The sequence below is a fragment of the Urocitellus parryii genome, chromosome 5 (genome assembly GCF_045843805.1).
Source record: "Urocitellus parryii isolate mUroPar1 chromosome 5, mUroPar1.hap1, whole genome shotgun sequence".
In the NCBI taxonomy this organism is placed as follows: domain Eukaryota; kingdom Metazoa; phylum Chordata; class Mammalia; order Rodentia; family Sciuridae; genus Urocitellus; species Urocitellus parryii.
In genome coordinates, this window is record NC_135535.1 from 7,951,105 (window position 1) to 7,968,788 (window position 17,684).

General features: G+C 37.8%; 1 protein-coding gene and 1 pseudogene across 3 annotated transcripts in view; one reads left to right on the forward strand and one right to left on the reverse strand.

Moving 5' to 3' along the window:
* Window positions 1-630: 630 nt before the first annotated feature.
* Xpnpep3 (X-prolyl aminopeptidase 3) overlaps window positions 631-17,684 on the reverse strand; it is a 57,228-nt gene continuing 40,174 nt past the window's right edge. For all 3 annotated transcript variants that reach the window (XM_026405914.2, XM_026405915.2, XM_026405916.2), the window contains 4 exons: window positions 16,653-16,738; window positions 5,742-5,919; window positions 4,015-4,135; window positions 631-2,344 (listed from right to left, as the gene is read on the reverse strand). In XM_026405914.2, the coding sequence (XP_026261699.2) occupies window positions 2,178-2,344; window positions 4,015-4,135; window positions 5,742-5,919; window positions 16,653-16,738 (552 nt within the window). In that variant the 3' untranslated portion in view covers window positions 631-2,177. The remainder of the gene's footprint in view (window positions 2,345-4,014; window positions 4,136-5,741; window positions 5,920-16,652; window positions 16,739-17,684) is intronic.
* On the forward strand, window positions 10,613-11,620 carry LOC113194706 (large ribosomal subunit protein eL42-like; annotated as a pseudogene).

Genomic DNA, 17,684 nt, shown 5'->3' on the forward strand with positions numbered 1-17,684 from the left:
TGACTCAAACGCTTAGCTACTATGGTTAATCTGGTTAATTCAAAGGACAATGTACCTGGCGCAGGGACTATATGGTTAATTCAAAGGAGGATGAACCTGGCGCAGGGACTATAGACACCAGTACTCCTGTAGAACTTTTCTGCATGATGTCCAGGTGAAGACCACAGAAAACGAGTTACGGGAAGAAAAGGAAATTCTGTATTCCAGGATTTAAAAAGAATAAAGGAGGGTTGGGGCTGTAGCTCAGTGGCAGAGTGCTTGCATTTGTGAGGTACTGGGTTCGATCCTCAGCACCACATAAAAATAAACAAATAAAATAAAGGCATTCTGTCCATCTGCAACTACAAAAAAAAAAAAAAAAAAAAGTACAAAGGCTAGGTGAATGAAAAGCCAGAGTGGTTTTATGCCCCTCCCTTTCTGTTAGAAAGCAGCACAGACTGAGAATTGGAAGAAGGTGGGAGGGCAGGAATGGGGATATAGCCTCCACTGGTGCAGCCTCCATTCCCTTAGCCACTTAACTAACATTACCAGAGCCAGGCACTTGTGGATGAGAACTATCTGTCAGAATGTGATCTCTATCACTTTTGTTGTAACATTATCTTTTTCTTTTGTCTGTTTTTGGCTCAGTACGTACTATGGGCAAACTTCTAGCACTAGATTACTAATCCCTTAGCCTTGAGCTTCCTTAACACAAATATGAAAAAAAGAAAACCACAAACCCTTGAACCATTATGTTTTGTATATTGGGTTTAAAGGAGGTGAATGCACTGGTCCTTAGAAAGAAGACTTCTGAATAAACCATCTTTAGTAATTTAGCTCTGTTCATTATACAGACTGAGTTGTTGTATTGATTAAAATATTTAATCAGAGCTAGAGGAAATCACAGAATAGAAGGGTTATTTCTCTGAAAACTGAATGCCATTATTTTGACTTTAACAGGGTAAGGGGGGGATCTGCTTTTGGCCAGTGCAGTAATTTCAAGAGTGACTTATGAGGTCAGTGCATTACCTGGTGTGGTGGCAGGTATGGTAGGACTTAAATGTAATCCCAGGTAGGCAAAGGCTGGGCCAGGGCCAGGAAGATTACAAAGTTCTAAGCCAGCCTGGGTAACTGAGTAAGATCCTGTCTCAAAATTTAAAAGATGTGGGGATACAGCTCAGTGGTAGGTAGAGTGCTTGCCTAGTATATGTGAGGCGCTAGGTTCTAGTACTGGGAGGAGAGGTGGGAAGAAAAAGAAAAAACAAAGTAAATAAACTGTGAAGTAGCCAGGTACAGTGGCATGCCAGCAACTCTGGAGGCTGAGATGGGAGGATCACTTAAGCCCTAAAGTTTAAGACCAGCCTAGGTAAACAACTTATCTCAAAACCAATAACAATAACAACAACAACAAAAAACTTATAAAGGAATCAGGGATGCCTGGGAAAGGAATCATTTTTAAATTGAAGAGAACAAATAGTTGGAAGTCTGGATCTGTAAGAGACATACATATTCTTTTCTTTCTGTTCCGTTTTCTTCCTTATGAAAAATCTAAACACTTTCTAGGGCTCAGGAATCAAATAGCAAGAAAGATTCAAAACTATTTTGTTGAATAGCTCATGTTGCTGAATCTGGACTGTGGCTGAATGGAAAGGATGCCAGTGACCCTGCAAGTTCATGTGGCTCCAGTACATAAGCAGAATATGGAATATGGAGGCAGGAGTTATGAAAGGTACGTGCTGGCCATCTAAAGTCACTGACATGTAGTTCTCAGCACAGGCAGAGACCCTGGTGATTAGTTCAAAATACAGGCATCATATATCTTATGACATCAGTGAAAGTAAAGAAAAGAAAGGACCTAGAGAGAAGAGAATTTTCCCTATGTTTAAATGTGTTAATTGGAATGAAATGACATATATAACCAAGACCTTATTTTACATTTAAAAATTAAACTTGTTTGGATCATTAATTCTACAGAATTAATGTTACTAAAGTCACAGTGAGAAATCATTCCAAAATTCACTTTTCTATTTTTCCATCTACTTAGAAAAGCCCATGTAATGATTACACACATCATATATAGCTGCTGCACTCCCAAATAAAACATGTGCATAAATATGCATGGAGACTCAGAATGCACAAATGCAGGGATGCCTGCATGCCTGTTTTGAACCTGAGATGCATCTGAGTTGCAATGGGGGTCATGAGGTTCTGCTGCAGATCTGCTCAATGTCATTTATCTCTTTGGGACAATCTGCAGAAAGGATGAGAGGGGAGTCCCGAGTCACCACTATATCATCCTCGATTCGCACACCAAGACCTCGAAACTTCTCTGGAGCATCTCTGTCATCCTCTGGAATATAAATGCCTGAGAAGAAGAGAGAAGAGTGCATTGTTCAACATGGCAGTAACTGGGTGATCCTGGGCAAGTTAATATGAGTTATAATTCTTTATCTGTGTCTGTATCTTAAGCCTATCAGAGTTATGAGGATTAAATGAGACAACACATTTAACAGCGCCTGGCACATAATCATCAATAATATGGGATATAATCATTACTAGAATTATTATCATTACAGTCATCTTGTGTATTAGTCTACAGGCTCTACATGACAATGTTGATCATGATTCCCTCATAGTCTACTAGCTCACATAGGACACTAAAGTTAGTTACTTAACTTATGAATATGTCTATACATGCTGGGAACTAGCAGATTATATATGTACACTCCCTTTGCCTAATGCTCCTCTGGAAAAGGGCATGTGGCTAAAATAAAGATAAAATATATATTAAATGTGTTTAAATTGCATTTAAATATTTATTTAGTGATTATTAGCCTTAACAAGCAGAAACTGTTGTATAGTCATTAAAGTTTTTTCCCCCCCAGGCACAGTGGTGCAAGCCTGTAATCCCAGTGGCTCATGAGGCTGAGGCAGGAGGATTTTGAGTTCAAGGTCAGCTGCAGCAATTTTCCGAGGCCCTAAGCAACTCAGCAAGATGCTGTCTCTAAATAAAATGTGAAAAGGGCTGGAGATGTGGCTCAGTGGTTAAAGGCCCCTGGGTTCAATCCCTGGTACAAAAAATAAAAAAAATAAAAAGAGGATTCAAAAAAATCTAAGGAAGAATCCATGTGTACCCATTTACTAACAAGATTAGACTAATTAGACTAAAGAACATCTAAGACCAGAACAACAAACAACTGGGTTCAAAGGGTGGTATGAAATATATTTCCAAGCAATAATTTCTATAATTTAGAGGTTAAAACATTTAATCTAAAGTTATGATCTTCTTTTCACCATGAAAACAGTGTCTGTTTTTACAAATTAACTCTTGGGGGTCTAGGTATGGAACTCAGTAATATAGTGTTTACTTAGCATGCATGAGGCCCTAGATTTGATCCCCAGCACTATTATTTACTTAAAATAAATAATTAACTAATTAATTTAAAAAATAAAAAAATTAACTCTTGGAACATTAATCTTCCACACCATTTCTCTTTTGCATTCTGTCTGACACCTGGTATCACTTCAATCAGGAAACCTATTTGACTGAAGCTTATAAGAAAGGAGTTGGAGACTAAGCAGTAGGATAATGCTGGATAGTTCACTGTAGCTTGCAGGGATGTTGCATTTGAACATGGAGAGTCTGTAGGTCTCTCTGCCTACACTCACTGGGTTTTGGAAGTTTGAGCAGTCCACTACTAACAACTGGGAGAATAGCACAAATTGGCTCTGGCAAAGGCAGAATTAAAAACAGATTTATTTTTTAATATCTGCTTATAGGAAGCATTCACCATCTGATGTTTATTGGAGAAGTAAAATTAAACAAATTATGTGAAAAAAAAGGTAAAAGAAATTAAACGAATTGTGTGATGTTAAATAAGAAAGTTAAAGATAAATCTAAAATGAAGTCACCACTGCACTGGAGAGATCCACCCTGTCCCTCCTGTCCCCTCTTTTAATATAATTAATTATGTTGGTTCAGGTAAAAACAAACAATCACAGTATTATTTGTCCTGAAAGGACCGAGCTCCTCACCTGGTTCAATTGTAATCACCATACCCGGCTGCAGAGGGAGAGAACGGGGCATGTCTGGAGTATCATGGACATCCATCCCAAGGTAATGGCCTACATGGTGAGGGCAGTATTTTCGAGCAGACTAGAAGAGATAATAACCACAGTTTTATTAGAGCAAGGATCTCTTAAGGGGCAAGTTGGGCATGTTTAAATCAGTGAGATTTGCATTAATACTTTCCCAATGGTTCTGCTACTTATGCCTAACCTGTCCTTGGGCTATTGCTTAAGAGGCCTGATAATGGGTCTGGGGAATGTAACTAACATGTGCCTAGCTTCTGCTTATATGCAATTCTGCCAATGACACTAAATCCACATTTCCATCTCACTAAAAATCTACTACACACTTGCTGACTTGGGGAATCCCAGTAATGACTATGACAAATGAAAATCTCTTTCCTTGGTTAAGGGAAGATGACCATATTAGGATCCTTATCTTTTCAATATTCTCACATCTCTCTCAGGAAGCCTACTCTGGACACCCTAAGTAGGTTACAGCAACCTGTGGAGTAGGTATAATTATTAGGCATTCACTAGCTTGGATATTTCTATCAGTTAATTAAAGAAGTGTAAGCCTAAATAACAGAAAATTTATAGCTTCTTTTTTTTTAATATTTTTTTTTTTAGTTGTAGTTGGACACACTATCTTTATTTTATTTATTTTTATGTGGTGCTGAGAATCGAACCCAGCCTCTCCCAGGTGCTAGGCAAGCGTTCTACTGCTGAACATAACCCAGCCCCAATAGTTTCTTTTCTTCTCTCTTTTGCAGTACTGGGGATTGAACCCAGAGCCTTGAGCATACTAGGCAAGCACTCTAACACTGAACTACATCCCTCGCCCTCTTTAAAAATTTTATTTTGAGACAGGGTCTAGTTAAGTTGCTGAGGCTAGCCTTGAACTTTCAATCCTCCTGCCTAAGCCTCCAGAGTGTCTGGGATTACAGGTGTGTACCAGCATACCTGGCTTTATAGCTTCTTTTCTATTTCTATTCTTTTCTATTCTCTTCTTTGCTTCTGTTCGATTAGAGCAGCCTGAACTTAGAGATGAAAGATGCTTAATGTTCTATCTGGCTTGACCACTTAAAGCTGAGGTTTTACATTTTTAGACATCATTACATTTTGGGAGCAGATAAAATTTATTAAAGACAGGCTTTTGAACATAGTGTTAAAATCTCAACAATGTCACTCAAACAACAAACATTCTCTCCTCTGACCTTCAGAATCATCACAAAAGGATTGAGAGTTAACTTCTCTTCTTTTTAATGTCCTTTCCTATCCATTATGAACCAGACTTCATTTTGTTTTCTGAATATTGAGCTGGTCACACAGTAAGTCAAGAATCAGAATGTGCTGCCATCTTCTGGAAGATGTTAAGTACTGATTCCTTTTGTTTCAACCAATGTTAAAGCCAAATCCTTTCTACAGATAAAGAATACAAAGATCTTTTCTTTCTTTCTTTCTTTTTTGGTGGTAATGGGGATTGAACCCAGGGCCTCAAGTATGTTAGCACTCTTACTGAGCCACATCCTCAACCATTGAAAAGTTGAGACAGGGTTTCACTAAATCTCACAATCTGTTTGCCTCAGCCTCCTGAGTTAGTAGGATTATAAGTGTCTACTTAGCTTTATATAGGGTAAAATAGAGCAGCATGTTGGCATTCTTGAGAACTGGGGTCAAGAGAAGGGAAGTACCTTGAAAGCATTTTCTTTGCTGTTCTTCATGATCCCCAACTCTTTAAGTTTCTGTCCTGTTAGCGTCAACATCATGCTGTAGATATTCTCCAAGCTTGTCCCAGGGGAGCAGAGGGACAGACAAGCCCTCTGGATCTCTAGAACAGCTTCATAGAGTTCTGCCTGAGCTGCGGTGAACCTATGAACAGGAAAGTAAAAGACCTTAAATTCAGAATAATCAGATATTGCAAGAACTTTGCTTCTGTTCGATTAGAGGAATTCTAGGCTGCTGTTGCTGAGGCATTGTTGATACTTGGTAACTACTGAAACACCATTACTAAGAGAACCCTGACCATACCCTAGGTGCTCAGTAGGAGAGTGACACTCCTTCAAGCTGGGGCAGCAACACAGCCTCTCCTTCAGATGGTTACTAGGTGCTTATTAATGAGCTGAGGTAATATATGTATTCTCATATGCTCTTGATGGGAGTGTAAATTAGTATAGTCAATTAAATCAAAGGCCTTAAAGAGCGCTAGGGTTGTGGCTCAGTGGTAGAGCACTCACTCACATGTACAAGACCCTGGGTTTGATCCTCAGCACCACATAAAAATAATAAGTGAAATAAAGGTATTGTGTCCAACTACAACTAGAAAATAAATATTAAAAAAAAGCCTTAAAAATAAATTGAACTTTTGATTCTGCTTAAAGAACCCATCCTTAGAAAGTAATTGAAATTCAAAAAAGTTGAATATACAAAGATATTTGTTTTTGTAATATTTGTAGGGTATAACTGCATAATTTGATGAACTCTAATATAATGATTAAATATAACAATATAGTAATATAAATGAACACCTATGTACCCTCTAGGCTCAGCCATTATCAATATTTTTATAATTATGTCATCTATAAATGCACTCTGACCTCATCCCACAAAGTACTATTTTATTTATTTTATATTTACTGGGGATTGAACCCAAGGGTACTTTATCACTGAGCTACATCCCCAGTTCTTTTTATTTTGAGATGAGTCTTGCTAAGTTGCCCAGGGTGGCCTCAAACTCATGATTCTCTTGCTTTAATCTCTGAAGTTGCTGAGATTATAGGAGTGTGCCACTAAATAATTTTTTTTAGCTGAATATCTTTTTTTTATTGGTTGTTTAAAACATTACATAGCTCTTTTTTTTTTTTTTTTTTTTTTAGAGAGAGTGAGAGAGAGAGGGGGACAGAGAGAGAGAGGGAGGGAGAGAGAATTTTAACATTTATTTATTTTCTTAGTTCTTGGCGGACACAACATCTTTGTTGGTATGTGGTGCTGCTGAGGATCGAACCCGGGCCGCACGCATGCTAGGCGAGCGCGCTACCGCTTGAGCCACATCCCCAGCCCCATTACATAGCTCTTGACATATCATATTTCATACATTTGATTCAAGTGGGTTATGAACTCCCATTTTTACCCCATATACAGATTGCAGAATCACATTGGTTACACATCCACATTTTTACATATTGCCATACTAGTGACTGTTGTATTCTGCTATCTTTCCTATCCTCTACTATCCCCCCTCCCCTCCCCTCCCATCTTCTCTCTCTACCCCATCTGCTGTAATTCATTTCTGTCCCTTGATTTTTTCCCTTTCCCGTCACATCCTCTTATATGTAATTTTGTATAACAATGAGGGTCTCCTTCCATTTCCATGCAATTTCCCTTCTCTCTCCCTTTCCCTCCCACCTCTCATCCCTGTTTAATGTTAATCTTTTTCTCATGCTCTTCCTCCCTGCTCTGTTTTTAGTTGCTCTCCTTATATCAAAGAAGACATTTGGCATTTGTTTTTTAGGGATTGGCTAGCTTCACTTAACATAATCTGCTCTAATGCCATCCATTTCCCTGTAAATTCCATGATTTTGTCATTTTTTAGTGCTGAGTAATACTCCATTAATGCCACATTAAAAATGCCACATTTTTAATCCATTCATCTATTGAAGGGCATCTAAGTTGGTTCCACAGTCTAGCTATTGTGAATTGTGCTGCTATGAACATCGATGTAGCAGTATCCTTATAGTACGCTCTTTTAAGGTCTTCAGGGAATAGTCCGAGAAGGGCAATAGCTAGGTCAAATGGTGATTCCATTCCCAGCTTTCCCAGGAATCTCCATACTGCTTTCCAAATTGGCCGTACCAATTTGCAGTCCCACCAGCAGTGTACAAGTGTACCCCTTTCCCCACATCCTCGCCAGCACTTGTAGTTGTTTGACTTCATAATGGCTGCCAATCTTACTAGAGTGAGATGGTATCTTAGGGTGGTTTTGATTTGCATTTCTCTGACTGCTAGAGATGGTAAGCATTTTTTCATGTACTTGTTGATTATATATCCTCCTCTGAGAAGTGTCTGTTGAGTCCTTGGCCCATTTGTGGATTGGGTTATTTGTTTTCTTATTGCTTAATTTTTTGAGTTCTTTGTATACTCTGGATATTAAGGCTCTATCTGAAGTGTGAGGAGTAAAAATTTGTTCCCAGGATGTAGGCTCCCTATTTACCTCTCTTATTGTTTCTCTTGCTGAGAAAGAACTTTTTAGTTTGAGTAAGTCCCATTTGTTGATTCTTGTTTTTAACTCTTGTGCTATGGGTGTCCTATTAAGGAATTTGGAGCCCGACCCCATAATATGTAGATCAGAGCCAACTTTTTCTTCTATCAGACGCAGAGTCTCTGATTTGATATCAAGCTCCTTGATCCATTTTGAGTTAACTTTTGTGCATGGTGAGAGAAAGGGATTCAGTTTCATTTTGTTGCATATGGATTTCCAGTTTTCCCAGCACCATTTGTTGAAGATGCTATCCTTCCTCCATTGCATGCTTTTAGCCCCTTTATCGAATATAAGATAGTTGTAATTTTGTGGATTGGTTTCTGTGTCCTCTATTCTATACCATTGGTCCACCCGCCTGTTTTGGTACCAGTACCATGCTGTTTTTGTTACTATTGCTCTGTAGAGGAGACTCTCTTTTTTTTTTTTTTTTTAAATATTTATTTATTTTTAGTTCTCGGCGGACACAACACCTTTGTTTGTTTGTGGTGCTGAGGATCGAACCCGGGCCGCACGCATGCCAGGCGAGCGCGCTACCGCTTGAGCCACATGCCCAGCCAACTATTGCTCTGTAGTACAGTTTGAAATCTGGTATCGCTGTACCTCCTGATTCACACTTCCTGCTTAGAATTGCTTTTGCTATTCTGGGTCTTTTATTTTTCCATATGAATTTCATGATTGCTTTATCTATTTCTACAAGAAATGCTGTTGGGATTTTGATTGGCATTGCATTGAACCTATAGAGAACTTTTGGTAATATCGCCATTTTGATGATGTTAGTTCTGCCTATCCATGAACAGGGTATATTTTTCCATCTTCTAAGATCTTCTTCTATTTCTCTCTTTAGGGTTCTGTAGTTTTCATTGTATAAATCTTTCACCTCTTTTGTTAGGTTGATTCCCAAGTATTTTATTTTATTTTTTGAGGATACTGTGAATGGGGTGGTTTTCCTCATTTCCATTTTTTTTTGAGGATACTGTGAATGGGGTGGTTTTCTTCATTTCCTCATTCCTACAAGATTTGTCGCTGATATACAGGAATACCTTTGATTTATGCGTGTTGATTTTATATCCTGCCAACTTTGCTGAATTCATTTATTAGCTGTAGTAGTTTCTTTGTAGACCCCTTTGTGTCTTCTAGGTATAGGATCATATCATCCGCAAATAGTGATAATTTAAGTTCTTCTTTTCCTATCTTAATGCCTTTAATTTCTTTTGTCTGTCTAATTGCTCTGGCTAGTATTTCAAGAACTATATTGAACAGAAGTGGTGAGAGAGGGCATCCCTGTCTTGTTCCAGATTTTAGAGGGAATGCCTTCAGTTTTTCTCCATTTAGAATGATGCTAGCCTGAGGCTTAGCATATATAGCTTTTACAATGTTGAGGTAAGTTCCTGTTATCCCTAGTTTTTCTAGTGTTTTAAACATAAAGGGATGCTGTACTTTGTCGAATGCTTTTTCTGCGTCTATCGAGATGATCATATGGTTCTTATCTTTAAGTCTATTGATGTGGTGAATAACGTTTATTGATTTCCGTATATTGAACCAGCCTTGCATCCCAGGGATGAATCCTACTTGATCATGGTGCACGATCTTTTTGGAGACAGAATCTTATTTGCTATGTTGCTAAGGGTGGCCTTGAACTCCTGGTCTCAAGTGATTCTCCTACCTTAGATTCTGAAGTAGCTGGGATTACTGGAATACAGAGTAGCTCCTGGTTAAAATTTACATACCCTGAAATGTACAATCTGAGATGATGATTTTGACAAATGAATAAATCAATACTCATGAACGTGGGGACAATGAACTCCCAAATTCTGCTGAGTCTTCCTTCTACCTCTGTCTGAGAACCCACAGGTACCTCCACTGAGTAATTGCCTTGGTTGCTTCTATACCTAAACCAGACTTGAGTCCCAACACTCTCTGAAAGGTTAGGTACAAAGCGTGATCCACTGGAGCTGGGGCTATCGTGTGTGAGGCACTGAGTTCAATCCTTAGCACCATATAAAAATAAACAAATAAAATAAAGGAATTCTGTCCATCTACAACTACCAAAAAAAAAAAAAAAAGAAAAGTGTGATCTATGAGGAGATATATAATACTCTAAAAAGAACTGCATGAGTTTTTCAATATATACAGACAAAAATCTGGGACTATGTATGAGGATGGATATTTACAGTGTGGGATAATGGCAGAAGGAACACAGAATTGGATCAGGCTGAATTTATTGTTATGATTTCACTAAGCAAGAGATTCTGGATTCAATGTTGTAGTTTAAGGGGGCAGAAAAGCTCTAACAGTTTGGATGGTTGGATGGAAAAAACATGGACCAAAAGGTAGCCTACAATAAACAAACTCAAATGCCAGACCTAGAGAAGGAATTCTGTCTCAAAACTGTATTGTAAATCCTGCCTGAATTTCTAGTCTGTCTGTTCTATAGGTTTTGGACTCAAGGCCACATCATCAACTCCTCCTTGAGTTTCTGGCCTGCTACCTGATCTACAAAATTCAGACATGCCAGACCCTCAACTGCATGAGTCAATTCTTTAAATTCTACCTACCTTTATATACATAAACATCTATGCACAGTCATGAGTGCCATTTGGTCAATGATCAACTATATATGTAAGAGTGGTCTCATAAGATGATAACAGAGCTGAAAATTCCCACTGCCTAGGTGCCATCACAGCCATCAAAATGCCAGTGGAATACATTTCTCATGTGTAGTGATTATAGAATAAACAAACCTACTGTGCTGCCAATTGTCTAAAAATATAGCACATACAATTATGTTCAGTATTGTAATACTGAATATATGTAATACTGACTAATGCTAATAAATGACTGTTACTGGACTGTTACATATCATACATTTATTTATCATTATTTCATTTAAATGTTTAAATTTTATTTCTTTTTGGACTAGATATTGCTAATATTGACTAGAATAGTCTTGAACTGCTGGACTCAGGTGATCCTTATGCCTCAGCCCCAGCCTCCTGGTGAACATTCCTAAAACCTGTCACACTTTCTATGACAAGTGTGGCAAATAGTAACTTCATAAAGTGACACAGTACAAGAGGGGCAAGGATTCTCTATATGCACAGGGAAAGTGGCATTGTGACAGGAAACAGAGTGGCTGTGGGGGGGGGCAGACTAAGGTGATTTTTCAGGAAAAAGCCTAAAACTACAAAGATTGTGCTGAGGCTTGAGTGTGTTGAGCCTAAAAGCAGATCTAAGAGAATGCTGGTTTTTAAGAGATGCAAGCATTTTGAACTGGGAGGAGATTAAAAGAGCAAGGACCAAGTGATCCAGTTCTAAGCTTCATTGTTTTATTATGAAGATAATAAAATGCTAAGGGGACTGGGGATGTGGCTCAAGTGGTATCGCGCTCGCCTGGCATGTGTGCGGCCCGGGTTTGATTCTCAGCACCACATACAAACAAAGATGTTGTGTCCACCGAAAAACTGAAAAATAAATACTGAAATTCTCTCTCTCTCTCTCTTTTAAAAATAATAATAATAAAATGCTAAGGTTAAATTCATTAAAAAAAAAAAGTTGACTGTAAGCCAGGCATTGTGGTGCACACCAATCCCAGCTACTCAGAAGGCTGAGGCAGAGGATTGCAAGTTTGAGGCCAACCTGGGCAATTTAGTGAGACCCTGCCTCAAAATAAAATAAAAAAGCCTGGGGATGTAGCTCAGTGGTACAGCAATCCTGGGCTAAATCCCCAGTACTGCACACACACACACACACACACACACACACACACACACACACACACAGCTGAATGTAAACAGTCTGCTATGTTACAATGGCAGCAGCTCTACATGACCCATGTGACTGCATCTCTCAACTACATCAAAACACCATATTGGCTGGGTGCAATGGTGCACGCCTGTAATCCTAGTGACTCAGGAGGCTGCGGCAGGAGGATTGCAAGTTCAAACCCAGATTCAGCAACTTAGCAAGGCCCTAAGCAACTCAGTGAGACTCTATCTCTAATAAAATATAAAAAGGGGGGCTGGGGATGTTGCTCAACGGTAGCACGCTCTCCTGGCATGCGTGTGGCCCGGGTTCGATCTCCAGCACCACATACAAACAAAGATGTTGTGTGCGCCAAAAACTAAAAAATAAATATTAAAATTATCTCTCTCTCTCTTAAAAAAATATATTTTATATATATATAAAGGGGGCTGGGGATGTGACTCCATGTTTAAGGGCCCCTGCCTTCAATCCCTGGTACCAAAACAACAACAACAACAACAACAACAACAACAAAACCCACATTGAGCTGGAAAACTGAATATAGCCATACTTACAAGAATAAAACTAGATCCCTATTTGCTACTCTGCACAAAAGTCAACTCAAGAGGATCAAAGGCTTAGGCTTAGGAATTAGATGAGAAACTTTGTAACTGCTAGAAAACACAGGGTTAAACATTGGAACATATAGACACAGGCACTGACTTTCTTAATAAGACCCCTAAAGATTAAGAAATAAAACCAAGAATCAGTAAGTAGGATGGCATTAAATCAAAAAGCTTCTGCAAAGGAAACGAGAATGAAGATAGAACCTGAAGAATGGGAGAAAATCTTTACCAATTATTTCTTGGACAGGTATTAATATCCAGAATACATAAAGAACTCAAAAAACCTAATGCCAAATAAAATAAAATCAATAAATTGGGCAAAAGAACTAAATGAGTATTTCTTTCTTTATATATTTTATTAGTTGCTCATGACAATACAATGATCTTGACATATCATACATTTGATTCAAATGGGGTATGAATTCTCATTTTTCCACATGTACAGATTGCAGGATCACATTGGTTATACAGCCACATATATACATACAGCAATACTAGTGTCTATTTTATTCTGCTGCTCTTCCTATCCCCCTCTCCCCTCCCCTCCCATCATATATTTATATTTTAGTTGTAGTTGGACACAACATCTTTATTTGTTTGTTTGTTTATTTATTTTTATGTTGTGCTGAGGATTGAACCCAGGGCCTTGCATGTGCTAGACAAGCACTCTGCCACTGAGCTACAACCCCTGCCATGTTCATTTTGTGTTCATTTTGACATATTCATGTTTCTCTGAGGTAAATACCTAAATACCTAGAAGTGGAATTACTAGGCCAAAGGGTCAGCATTTATTTAACTTCATAAGAAACTGCCAAGTTTTTCCCCCAAAGTGGTTGTAAACATTATACACTACCGCTACCCAAAAGCAAGGTATCACAGTTTCAGTTGTATTGCTTTGTTGCCAATTTGTTGCCAATTGTTGGTATGGTTAGTCTTTAATTTTAGCCATTTTAGTAGTAATGTTATCTTATTGTGCACTTTAATGTGCATTTCTCCAATGATGAATACTTTAAAGTATGTATAAGTCATCTGTATATATTCCTTTAACAAGTGTGTTTTAAATCTTCACTGAATGAAAATTATATCCTAGTTTTTTTTTTTTTTTGGTACCAGGGATTGAACTCAGGGGCACTCAACCACTGAGCCACATCCCCAGCCCTATTTTGTATTACATTTAAAGACAGGTTCTCACTGAGTTGCTTAGCACCTTGCTTTTGCTGAGGCTGGCTTTGAACTCATGATCTTCCTGCTTCAGCCTCCTGAGCTCCTGAGATTTCAGGCTCATGTCATTGTGCCTGGCATATCCTACTCTTTTGCTTGCCAAAAGCCCCAGGCCCTTGCCAATTTATCTTTTTTTTTGGTACTAGGGATTGAATCCAGGGAAGCGTTACACTGAGCCACATCCCCAGCCTTTTTAAAAACGTTTTCTTATTTTGAGACAGGGTCATGCTAAGTTCTTAGGGACTCACTAAGTTGCTCAGGTTGGTTTTGAATTTGCGATCCTCCTGCCTCAGCCTCCCAAGCCGCTGGGATTATGGGTGTATGAGAAGCACTCGGACTCACACATCATTTTTTTATTAATAATTTTTAGTTGTATTTGGACACAATACCTTTATTTTTATTTATTTATTTTTATGTGGTGCTGAGGATCAAACCCAGTGCCTTGCATGTGCTAGGTGAGCTCTCTACCGCTGAGCTACAACCTCAGCACCCCCCACATCTTTATATGTAGTAGTTTTATTAGTATTCTATGTGAAATACATTGTAATTTTTTTTTTTTTGCTGCTTCTTCGACCTATAGGTTATTTAGAATGCATTCGCTTATTTTCATCTATTTGGAGATTTAAAAATATTAGTGGCAGTTTGGGATGCTGAGGTGGGAGGATCTCAAGTTCAAAGTCAACGTCAGCAACTTAGTTGTCAAAATAAAAAATAAAAAAGGGTCGAGAATGTAGCTCAGTGGTAAAGCACACCTGGGTTCAATCCTTGGTTAAAAAAAATATATGAGTGTGTGTGTATGGGTGTGTATCTTTTTATAACAATATTTTTGTTGATTTTTTAATCTAATTATATAAGTCTTCACCTTTTTGAAACTGAGACTGGTTTTACAGCTTTACAAATGGTCTTAGTGAATGCTCTTTTATGCCTATTTGAAAAGAATGTGTCATCTGTAGTTGTTAGACATATTATTTTACAAAAAAAATCTTCATCTTTTGGTAACTTGTTTTATAGATTAATCAGAAAGATTTGTCAATACTTCCAACTATAATTGTGGGATTATGTATTCTCCTTTTAGTCCTGTTAGTTTGCTTCATTTATTTATTTATTTTTTGGGGTACTGGGGATTGAACTCAGGGGCACTCAACCACTGAGCCACATTCCCAAGCCTATTTTGCATTTTATTTAGAGACAGGGTCTCACTGAGTTGCTTAGTGTCTCACCATTGCTGAGGCTGGCTTTGAACTTACGATCTTGCTATCTCAACCTCCTGAGTAGATGGGATTATAGGCGTGCATCCAGCTTGCTTCATGTAGTTTGAAGCTCTGTTTTAGCTACTTACACCTTCATAATAGTTATATCTCTTTGACATACTGACACTTTCATCATCATCAAAATGACCCTCTTTGTCTCCACTAATATTCCTTTGTCCTGAAATCTATTTTGTCTGTATTAATATAACCATTCTAGTTTTTTTTTTCTTTTCTTTCCTTTTTTTTTTTGGTACTGCAGATTGAACCCAGAGACTGAACTATATACCCAGCCCTGTGATCCTCCTGCTTCAGCCTCCTGAGTCTCTGGGATTACAGCTGTGCACCACTGCACTAAGCATTAGCATTCCAGTTATCTTAGGACTGATATTTGCATAGTATGTCTGTCTTGGATATTTTATTTTCAAAATTCGTGTCTTCCATGTTTGACAGTGCTTTTCTGTTAAACAGCATTGAGCCTGGCTATCATTACTACAGTTGGATTTATTTCTGTTATTTTGCTGTTTTTTTTTTTTTTCCACTCATCTTTTTGTTTGCCTGCTTTTGTTTTTTCCTTCCCTGTCTTCTTTTGGGTCAAAACAAATTATTTTTAGAATGGGTTTTAATATTCTATCTTAATTCCCCCATTGACTTTTTAGCTATACCTATTTATAGTATTTTTTTTGTGGTTGCTTTAGGGGTTATGTTCTCCTCAAGAGTGATTATTATTATTATTATTATTATTATTTTAGCTTGGATGGATTCAAATTATAAACTCTGCTTTCAGTGGGAAGCAACTAAAATTTCTGCTCAGTTTATTCAGCTTCTAGCTGCTGGTATTTTGCTCAATGTCCTGAGGACTTCCCCCAACTCAGCCAAGGATTTCTGAATATTTTGTATGTAGAACACTCTGTTGTTCCTTCTTTTGAAGAACTTCCTCCCATATTTCTAAATACTCTGCCAGAATCTAAATCAATCATCTTAACCAATAAGGTTGTGGCTTTATGTTGCTAAAGCAATGTGGGTTGGGGAATCCTCAGGTAAAAAGCCTTAACCACTAAATTTATTCATTTATAATTTTCTTTCAAAGACATACTTGTATAGTTCCTGTTTGTGGAAGCTCTCTGGTGGTTTTAAGTAGCTGTCTTATTATTTTGTTCAGATTTCATTACTACTACTCTTGGGAGGTTAATACAACTAATCTATTCTACCATACCCTAAATACTACATTTGCAATCAGGGAAAAAAACCCAACAAACTTATTTTAAAAAATTATGTGTTATGTATGTGTTATGTATGTGTTAGCTAACACAGTATTTCTAGGCTTCTGAATCTGCTATATGATGAACAACAACAATAACAAAAAGTCTTAGAATACATCATGAGTTCTTCAAAGGCAGGTAATCTGACCTACAAAAGCCCTGCTTATTTCTTTAGTCATTTATTCCAAGTACATCTATAAACCATTCATGCTAAGAAGCAGCAGGATATGTTACTTTGTAAAATCCCTACCTGCCATTGACAGGCCAGGTACGGGTGATGTCACTCACATAGCAGGAAAATTCACAACCTCCATCCAGTAGCACCATTTCCCCATCCTAGAATGCAGGAAGAAAAGTCAAAGAAGGTGATCTCACAATTGTAAGCTCTTTTAACTAATCTAAAATATTCATTTTATTTTATTTTAAAAAGCATTGATTAGCCAGGTGTGGTGGCACATGCCTATAATCCCAACAGCTCAGGAGGCTGAGGCCCTGTCTCAAAATAAAAAGGGCTGGAGATTAGACAGAGGGGAGTGAAGGGAGGGGAGTGGGTATGGGAATAGGAAGGAGAGTAGACTCAAACAGACATCATTACCTTATGTACATATATGATTGCATGACTAATGTGATTCTACATAATGTACAATTAGAAAAATGAGAAATCATACTCTATTTATGTATGATATATCAAAGTGCATAAATGTATTCTATTGTCATATATAACTAATTAAAACAAATGAAAAAAAATTAAAAATATAAAAAAAGAGGGCCAGGGATGTGGTTCAGTGTTTAAGCACCCCTGGGTTCAATCACCAGTAACAACAACAAAAAGCACTGATTGATTGTACTGGGGACTGAACCCAAGGCCTTGAATATGCTTGGCAGGCACTCTACTGCTGAACTACATCCACAGCCCTTTTTAATTTTGAGACAGTCTCACTAAGTTGACCAGCCTGGCCTTGAACTTGCTATCTGCCTGCCCTCAATTTCCCAAGTTGTGGAATTATAGGCATGGACAATGCCTGACGTAGCCAAAATTTTTATATATATATATATATATATATATATATATATATATATATATATATATATATATATATATATAAAATTTGCACAGATCTTAAGCAAATGGAGTTAAAAGAGTTTTGTTGAATGCATAACAGATGTAAGCACACCCTTGTGCTCTTTCCCAGTCACCCCTATCAGAAACAACAACTTACCTGGTTTTTATCACCATAAATTAATTATGCTATTTCAGAACTTCTTATAAATGGAATCACAG